Here is a 9,813-nt window from a genome sequence, read left to right as displayed (position 1 = left end):
CAAAGAAAACATTAACAGAAAGTACTTTCTATGTCAAAATTCACAGAAAGGAAAATGATTTTTGAGTACAAGTACATAGAACACTCGAGAGCTCACATTAACTCAGAGTACAAATAAAGATGAAGAAAATTTCTAAATAGGCACAATGGAGAATTTGAGCAGTAGCATACCATAAAAATTCCTAAAAAAAACTGCTGGAGGCAATAAAATCTAAATTTGGCAATCTCCATTAGTTTAAAAAAGAAAACTAATTTTATATGATTCAACAAGTTCATTTCAATATAAATGATGAAAAAGCATTCGATATCAAAAGTGATTGTAAACTTGGCAATGGATGTTTATGAGCCCAAGATGACGGACTCAACTATTATCAGGTAATGATTGCACCACACTACTATCAGGGTGCTAAATCATCAGAACAGCACTGAATCAACCGAATTACACCAAATAACAGATATTGTCATCAAAAAATCGCGACATGGAAATTAATACTTACTTCAGTGATTACAAAAACAAAACACTAGTTCTATAGTTAATGTGGGAATTAAGTTGTTAACTTGAAATCCTAGAATAACTTAATAAAACCTTATAAATTAAAGTTTACGAAGTTTTATTAAGCAATACCTAAAAACAAGCATGCAAGACACATAAGTATTTACTATCCCTCTGGTTCAGTTGTTTGAAAAATATGCGATTCATTTTTCAACTCCTTAACCGATTCATCTTTTAACTTCTTAACTCGCTTCAAGGTTTAACTTCCAGAAGCTGATTGATATGCATATAAACAGTGTCATACACTGTAAAACTAATACCAACCGCAATCGGACCCTGAAATGTCACATTTCTTAACTCCTAAATTTGTAATTTCGATTTCCAAATACTTGAGTATTCCCAAATAATCAACGGTTCCGTAGGATTACATCATTGATTTCTTTTTCTTAAACAGCTGAACCTTATCATTTCTAATGCGCACTTAAGTTGACCGAATGATTACACCTGTTATAATTCGATTTCTTGATGTAATTTTGGGATCGAGGAAGGAGGAAAAGCATAAGACAGGGCAAAAGATTCGATATAAGACAAACCACAGATAAAATTCTCAGATTATCAATGTAATTAATTGATAGCTCAATTTAAGCTTACTTTGATCCAGTTCAAACTGAGACCTTTGTAAAGACCATTCTTGATACCTTCGGTTTTCCCGATCACATACAGGCTATAGAAAACATTATGCCCAGTAGGGATACGGAGTGTTTGCATGCGACGTCGCACAATGTCGAAAGGATAAGACGAAGACTGACCAACTAAACCAGCAAAACCACCGAAAAAAAGACGATAAACAGATGGAACTTCCTTGTTTGTTTTTTCTGCAATAAAATTAAACATCTTAATTTGCAACATGCTGAAAATTTAATTTCGAAGTGAGAATAATTAGGTAAATCACTTGAATAAATCATTAGGTGAATCATTACCTTTAGTAAAAATTATTACTTTTAGTAAATCATTAAATCTTCAAGTAAATCATTACTTTTAGAAATCCACATTCATAATGGATACAAAAAAAAGCATCATACAGTGTACTGGACATATAAACATTTTAAAAATAGAAATTAAATTTAACTATCGATGTGATCATTGGTCTTTTTTTCTTTTTTTTTTGTTGCTTTCATGAACAACCGATGAAGGAACCGAACAGAAAATGAAATTTGATCGAAAACTCACCAAAGTAAATTAATTTAAGTGTTTCAAAAATAAAGAAACTGGCGCCTGCGTAGGGTATGGCTCCCATCAAAGCTGGAATTAAACCGTTGTAGAACGTTCTGCAATTAAAGTCTTCGCGAATTGTCAAGATGTTCACAGCACATTATTCTTTTTATAATACTAGTACGAAATTATAAACATGTCAGTTTTCGTTCTTAATACTAACAATTCCATGCAGCATTACATTCTCACCATATATCTTAAACGACAATTTACATTCTATTTGAATTAGTGAGTAAATTAAATGGTATCACGTAATCAGTAATCAGGTGAATCAAAATATATGTTAAAATAGTATAATTATTTGGCAAATTACATACCTGACACCATATCTTTGGTAATCTTTGATGAAAACATTTAGTAAGGAACTATATTCATCGACAGTTGATGTAGCTAAACGTGCTTTAGCTGTATCAAGTGGATATGTACACGTTGTTGCAACTACTCCTGCTAAGGATCCCGCAATATAACGTTTCACTGGAGTTCTTGTCCTGAATAGCTAGAGGTCAATCATAATTCAGATCTTATTTTAGAAGAAATGAATCTCCTACGGAATCAAATTTTAATATCTTAATAATAAAAACTAAACCAAGAAGGAGCCACGTTTCTTGAATTCTCTATATGCCGGATGAAAAAGATTTAAAGAACGTTTTTCCACATACTAAATGAAAAAATTTAATGAATGTTAAGACTGATAAGTCCGTATGCCTAATTACAAAGTAAAGCAAATGAAAGTTTCCCAGAAGTCTAAATGAAAATAATGCATCAAAATTCGAGATGATCCAGACAAAATGAAGGACCATGAAATATGCTCAGTACCTGAATACCATAAAAAGATACCGCCACTGTTAACAATCCAAACAGGTTGGAAAATTGCTACTTACCCATCCTTATCAACTCGTAATATATGTTTGATCTCCTCATGCGCACCAAACTGTATTACAGCATACGGTACAATGCGTACCATCATTGCTGAATTGCCACGCCATAGTGAAATTAAACCAGTTGTTTGGTATGTATTTTTGATAAAATTAAGAGCTGACTTCAATGAATAGTGAACATTCCCACAAACTAAATAAAATATCGTATTTCTGACGTTATTTTAAGAGAGATGAAAGAAAAGGAAATATTCTTAACAATTTCGGTTAAACAAACTTTCGATATGAATGCCAAAAAACCAAACATTTACTTTGAAAATTAATCTTCGTACGATCAAGCGGTGCAATGGTAGTTTTTGCTATTGCACCAGCGCATGCTCCAGCTGCGAGTGATGCAAATATTTTTCGACCTGGTAGACTTTTCTGAAAATATATTTAAAAAAAATTCGACCCTTTAAAATGAAAAGCTGAGTAACAAAATAACAGCTAATAATTTTACAGTTTTTGATGAAGAATACTACGAATTGATTTTGAGTGATATACCAAATCCAATTTTACATTTGCGCATGCTGAGATGCATATTACCCAAAGCACCGAAAAATTTCTCATTAAACCAAATCTATCACACTTCTACATTATCAAAAGGGGAAAAGCAAAACAAGATCGTTATCATATAAAACACAGAACGGTCAACTTTTATACCTACAAAAAAAAAGAAGAGAAATTAACCTCTTCGGATTGTGACATTGCAATTGAATTTCCTAAACTACATTTTCATCACAAAAATCTTTCGTTTCAAACAAAATTTCACCAAAGAAATCACTGCCTTTGCTCTGAAACGATTGACTAATATCGAAGTAACAGCTTTATACAAATCTGAATAATCCTGCAAAATAATACTCTTTCATGCTTATTGCTTTAAAAAAAAAAGAAGAAGCGAATGTTTTCATTTCAAACATTTTTTATTGAACTTGCATACACTTCATTAATTCATATCATTATCACTAATATTAATTAATACATTGAATAAATAAATAAAAAAATACAGAAAGAAGTTAAGTAACAAGGAAAAAAACAACATACAGTGAGTATGAGAGTAAGAGTAGTTAAAAGTATTATTTTCATCTATTATTCCTATATTGCACGCTTTATTGTTATTTCAAAGTAATGTCAAGCCAAGTATCAAATTAGTTTGATCATATATTACTATTTGTCGTAGATAATGATTATCACACACAAGGAAGTAGACAATTGATCATTTGAAGATGTCAAGCTTTATCATATTAATAATATAGTGTAACAGCAATGCAATAAAATTGTAAAAATAAACACGACTTTATTTTAACATCTAAATCAATAGGGTAATAGAAGTGACATCATCAAATTAATTTTTAGTATTGATAGTAACGAATATCAATTTGGAAAAATAATCATATGAATTTAATTGAAGAAATTGGACGAAACAACTATGTTCTAATCCTTTAGAGTTGTTGATCATTTCTGCTATATGTTCAAAAAACACAAAGGAAACAGCTGTTATCAATTTTTAATCTACTGCATAATCATTAGCAAAAAGAAGAGAAAAAAAAATAGTATATTTATCTTATACATTCTAAATCTCTACCAAAATGCATCAATAAATTATTACTACATTTTAAAGTGAATAAAAAAAAAAAAAAGAAAATCCCAGATATCAATAAATAAATGTGTAGAGTTTTAGTTTAGGAATCTTAAAATTTGGTAAAACTTGACCAAAAAATCACAGGATACACAAAACTTCATGTTCTACATTACTCATACATATGTAACTCAAGCATTATTTTCTTCTTTTTGGATTTTTATTTCTCTACTAATCACTCTTTCTACTCGTTCTATTACTATTTTAATATTGAGCAGAGAAATGATAATTCTATCTTTTGACTGGAAAAAAAAATTTGACTATCCTTATCGATTAAAATGTGATAATAATCTTAGGGAATTGTTTGAAATTTCTAAAAGCATAGTTGGCTATCATAAGACAAAAAGTTACCACTTCAGTGTATAGGCAGCAAGCCATTAGTTTTCAGCATTACTTTGTTAAGAAGAAAAATGACAAAAATAGTAGAAGATCAAAGGTCAAAAATAATAATCTTATCACTTTTTCTATAATAATGAAATATTTAGATCAAATTTCCGATAAATTCTAGTTATCAAAACACTTCTTGCTACAATTACGAACATACTAATTAACTACTTACACTTTATAACTCGAATTATTTTTACATTTACACTTATTTTTACTCACACTTACACTATTTACACTTATCACATTATCTTTACACTTTCTAACTTTAAATAATAAAAGATCGTCGGCGAAACCGAAAAAAATGTGATGAGTTGTTTTAATCAGAATTTAGAATATTTCTCAGATAAATGATTTGTTGTACAAAATCAATAAAATAAATACTTCACCCTGAAGTGATGAATCACTTATTCAAATCCAATTTTTCCAATTTTTTAACCAATCTTAACTGCATTGTTTAAATGTTGCAAACAAGATTCCTTGTTATAAATTCCTTTTAATCTTTTAATCAAGCTTATATGCTATATGTATAAATGTCGAAATCTTGTAAAGAATCTTTAATCTGGTAGTTAAGTCAATGTATTTGGAATGTTAAATCACTCCCATTATAAAAGGAGCTAGGATCAATCATCCTGACGGTCAAATGAAAAAGCTCGAGCAATCATTCAATCTGATAACTCCCGAAGTTACGAAGTCCGATAGATATTATTCAGTCACTCAGACATGATAGCCATCTTCTAATAAAAACAGAAAGCACTTATGGTTTAATAGCAGAGAAGCGGCGATACAACAGTTCAGCGTGAGCAACAAGATTACTCGGTATCCTTTAATACTTATTGTGTATTGTTCATTTCATCCCTATTATTGTTTCTATGTAATTTTCTATCATACCATATAAGACCAATAAAGGTTACTATCAGCACAATGGACTTACAATAATAAAAAATGAACTACAAACTTCCTGCGAAAACCACCTTCTATAAAAACCGAAAAATGACATAAATCATCGTACATTTACTCCGTGTTCCGGTAAAGACCGGAAAATCGTATTCATCTTGCAGCAGTGATTCCCAATCTTTTCCTGACAAATAGTCATTTTGGCTTTTTAATATGTATCAGGGATTACAAGATGCAAAAACAATCAGTTCCGTTAATTTGAAAATGAACTTCAATTAAAACTTCAATGTATTGATTGAGCTTAGAGTTAGAATAACATCATAATATTAAAGGGAGAAAGAAATATTTTCTTTTTCTCTAGTAGAAAATTCAACTTCGTTCCCATCAATGTGATATTTGAGCTTATATTTTTTCCTTGCTAGTTGGAAGCTAATATTTACCACTTCGCTTACTTTTTGGATTTAGTTTGATTTTTGTAAACCATCCATTAGCCACGGATCCAGCAGATTAGAACCACCCCCTTACATGAACAACTGAAAAAAATGTGAAAAAAAAGATTCGGATTTACGGCCGGGTCTTCATTTCCTGATTCGTGTGGTATTTCGTATGTCGTCCAATATCTTTCTAAGCTGACGTTGCGTACACTTTTGAAGAAGGACACGTGAAATTTGAATTTTAATGTTAATTTAGAGTGCATTAGAATGCGGTTGATAGATATCGCATTCACTGTGCAGTCATTAATATTATTTGTTGATGCTGCACAAGATTATTACGAGGTATTAGGTGTTAAACGTGACGCATCAACAGCACAAATCAAGAAAGCATTCCGGAATTTGGCACTCAAATATCATCCAGATAGAAATAGTGATCCAAATGCACATGAGAAATTTCGGGAAATTGCGGCAGGTATCTTCTTATTTCGTGTTTTTATTTATCATTTTTTTTTCTGTCAAACATAAAACGAACTTAACTTCATATTCCATTGTACTCAAAATTCAGTTAAATTTTTACTCTTGCTTCTTTTTTTTTCAAAGATTTATTTAGCTTCAGGATATTACTGATTAAGTAATGGCCATATTTGGGCTACATTGCCAATTTTAGTTTGCAGTGGGAAGAACAGAAGAAATTTTCCCTTTCTCGGAAACATGAAGTTTTTTTTTTATATCTGCACTGTAGAGTAGGACACTTTTCTCACAGGTTTTTTGTGCAACTTCGATGAGCTATTCAAAATTTAACGGTTTTTTCTTAATTATCCATCATTATTACTTGTGGTCTACTTTTTTTTTACCAAGATGTACCCGTATGGAATTTATCTAATAATTCAAACCTATAAGGTGGAACCTCATCATCAAGTGGTTTCTTTGTTGAGCCATTTCTTAATTAGTCGTAACAAAAGAGAAAGTGACAAGCTGATAGAAAGAATTATTCCCTAATCGTTCCGCATTTTAGTCTTGAAGTCTCTTGACTCGATTTCTTTGATGGAGCTTTGATGGAGCTATGAAACGATTTGCATGAGTCGCTAAGACAGTTATGACCCTCCTTTCTTTACTTATCCATAATTCCATTTCAATTTTTTTGTTTTTCTCTTTCAAAATTACTGCACATAAATATTTCAGCATACGAAATACTTGCTGATGAGCAAAAACGACGAAACTATGATGCTGGCGGTTGGTCCAATGATCAGCAGCAACAGCATGCGCAGAATTTTGACTTCGATGCTTTCATGCGTGAATTCCGAGAAAGTAGGGTTACTCCCGTCACGGGAACTTGTGGTTTTTCGTAACTTGAAAAAATCTTTCAAATTGGATATAGTGAGATCTGTAGCATTTTACACAGTAACAGTTTATACTTTCAGTAAGTGATATAAATTGTACAAAATTTCAGTGCAGAAGCTTGCCGTAAAGTAGAATTTCTCGAATGTTAACATATTATGTTTGTAGTATCATAAAATCAAAGATAGCTCTCTTCCAGTCTTTTTTCAATTTCTGTTGAAATGCAATATATTCTGTTAAAATACGGTATATTTTGGATCTTTGATTTGTGGATCAACCTTGCATCAAAAATATTTTAGGTATGAATATTCACCAAAGAAGTCATCAATATGCACACTCGAAAGCTCACTGGCAAGGAACTCACGGTCACAGTTTATTTGATGATCTTTGGGAAGGTTTCGATATGTTTCCATCATTCAGTGGTTTTGGTAGTACCGGAAATTTCGATGGATCTGATGGAATATATTTCGGAGATTTCCCTTCAAATCCAGCTTCAGTATATATGAAAGAAACAAATCAAGGAGGTATTTTTTTAAGAATGTAATTGGAATCTTTTCCGTCTATTTCTAATTGAGATAAAAGAGAAATGGCCTATAGTTGAGAGCATGAAAGAATAATGAAACGTTTATCCTAAAGTGAGGAGAAAAAACACTCTGGCAAATATGGATTCGATTTTCAGTCAGAAAATTGATATATGTAGTGGTCTGTATGGATGGCAAAATACAGTTTTCTTATGTGTCGGAAACTGTTGGAATTGCAACCGTTTTTTGTACTTGTTTAAACTAAAAGGCAAATTTACAGGACAAAGATGTAAAACGGTGACAAAAAAGACGGGTAATATGATGACCACGCAAACAATATGTACTAGCAATTAGCATTTGTATAGTTATCTAAGATTTTGTGGACAGAAATTTGATTTGTTCATTTCTAAGTGCAATGTATATATTTTCAAGCTGGGATATTGGCAGTAAACATTTTTATTCCAAATGTTGAAGGACATATAGAATTATGGAATGCCCAGAAGACTGGACTATAGAATAATAGACATTATATGCTTGTAATAGAAAAAAAAAGCTATAGGGCCTGTTTAATACAACATAAAACTCCTTTACTATTATTTCGGCTTCCACAAGTTAGTCTGTTGCTAAAGAATAATTGATTAACTATGAATTACACGAAGGTAACTCTGTAAAGCAAATGTAGAGGGACCATATGGGATTTCATATGCCTTAACACTAAAAAGATATTCATTACTTGTTCTGGTAATATTATCGAACATTTATTTTGAAACGGAAAGAAGGATCAATATAGAAAGAAATAATGGATCCGAAAGTTGAAGTTTTAAACTTGATACTTCAATGTTTTGCCTTCGATCAGCAATAAGTGAAGATGTTGGCTTGTTCAGTTAGGAAAAGAAGTAATGAACTATAATGTTTATCAAATGTTTATCAAGCATACTTCCTTGTGTACAAAATATTTCATACTGTGATATAAACAGTGAAAGATAATGGATGATTTCACTTGCTATATCTTCTATTTCAGTAATTGAAAATTTTTAAACACTATAAATTAAGCAATACTGTGGACTACAGTGATAATTATATAATACAGCGACTTGAAATACAATGATAATTATACAATACTATGGCTTTAACCGTCATTAGCGAATCGACTTTCATATATTCATTCCAAAAAATCTCAGTCCTATCACAGTGAACATCTTTTTGGCAGGATATCATAACTTGACTATTACACTCCTCCTTAAATTACTTCCAAATAAAAACTTGCGTATTCCAATATACAAAATGTTCTGCCAGTCTCTCCATAACTCCTCACAAATTCCCTCCTGTCTAACCCTTCCCTCAAATCCTTGTCGTTGGAAGTTCGGAAGGTTAACACTGCGCACAAGTAGAACGTAGAACATGAATATTAGACGTAACAGGAAGCTGAATAATTTTATGAACGGGAGGAAGCAAAAGCAATATTTTAAGTTAACAGAATAATAAAGACATGTAGTAGAGGGATCTGTCTTAAGGTAAAAAAAAAACTCCGGTAACTTTTTTCTCCACAACGCTTCCTCTACTTCCTTCTGTAATAAAGGTCAAAACTGAGTAAAGATATGTGCGTGTGAAATTATCGTCACATCAAGAACTTGAATGAAACCAATATGATGACATTGAGTGGTAAGACAAATGCCAGTACTTGAAGAACACTGTGAGAAAAAACAAAAAACCGAATGATCAAACCTATTCCTTTAGCAATTTGAGGCGATTCCTTCTACCATTAGCAGTTGGATAGGCGTCGCATTCGCTATCCCAATGATCTCGGTTGCAGAATAGGCACGGCCTTCTCTTACTTACTGAGTTGTGATGAATGTTGATTGCTTCGAACTGCGGATGATAAGGGTTTTGAATTGCTACGTACCATCGACAGTGCTGACGTT

The 9,813-nt window shown here is 31.7% G+C and overlaps 2 protein-coding genes across 2 annotated transcripts; one reads left to right on the top strand and one right to left on the bottom strand.

The window, feature by feature from the left end:
- Positions 1-664: 664 nt before the first annotated feature.
- LOAG_09735 (carrier protein) lies at positions 665-3,531 on the bottom strand. Its single transcript, XM_020448006.1, has 7 exons — positions 3,369-3,531; positions 2,951-3,062; positions 2,646-2,832; positions 2,082-2,252; positions 1,723-1,820; positions 1,144-1,367; positions 665-828 (listed from the first exon to the last, which is right to left on the bottom strand). Exons 1-7 carry the CDS (start codon positions 3,384-3,386, stop codon positions 745-747), a joined length of 894 nt encoding a protein of 297 aa, XP_020301815.1. The 5' UTR covers positions 3,387-3,531; the 3' UTR covers positions 665-744.
- A 2,670-nt stretch (positions 3,532-6,201) lies between these two features.
- On the top strand, positions 6,202-8,351 carry LOAG_09734 (DnaJ protein). Its single transcript, XM_020448005.1, has 4 exons — positions 6,202-6,504; positions 7,215-7,340; positions 7,670-7,894; positions 8,172-8,351. Exons 1-4 carry the CDS (start codon positions 6,300-6,302, stop codon positions 8,243-8,245), a joined length of 630 nt encoding a protein of 209 aa, XP_020301814.1. The 5' UTR covers positions 6,202-6,299; the 3' UTR covers positions 8,246-8,351.
- Positions 8,352-9,813: the final 1,462 nt, after the last annotated feature.

This window comes from Loa loa, assembly GCF_000183805.2.
Source record: "Loa loa unplaced genomic scaffold supercont3.131, whole genome shotgun sequence".
In the NCBI taxonomy this organism is placed as follows: Eukaryota; Metazoa; Nematoda; class Chromadorea; order Rhabditida; family Onchocercidae; genus Loa; species Loa loa.
Note: the sequence above shows the minus strand (reverse complement) of the source record. Positions and strands in the feature narration are given on the sequence as shown.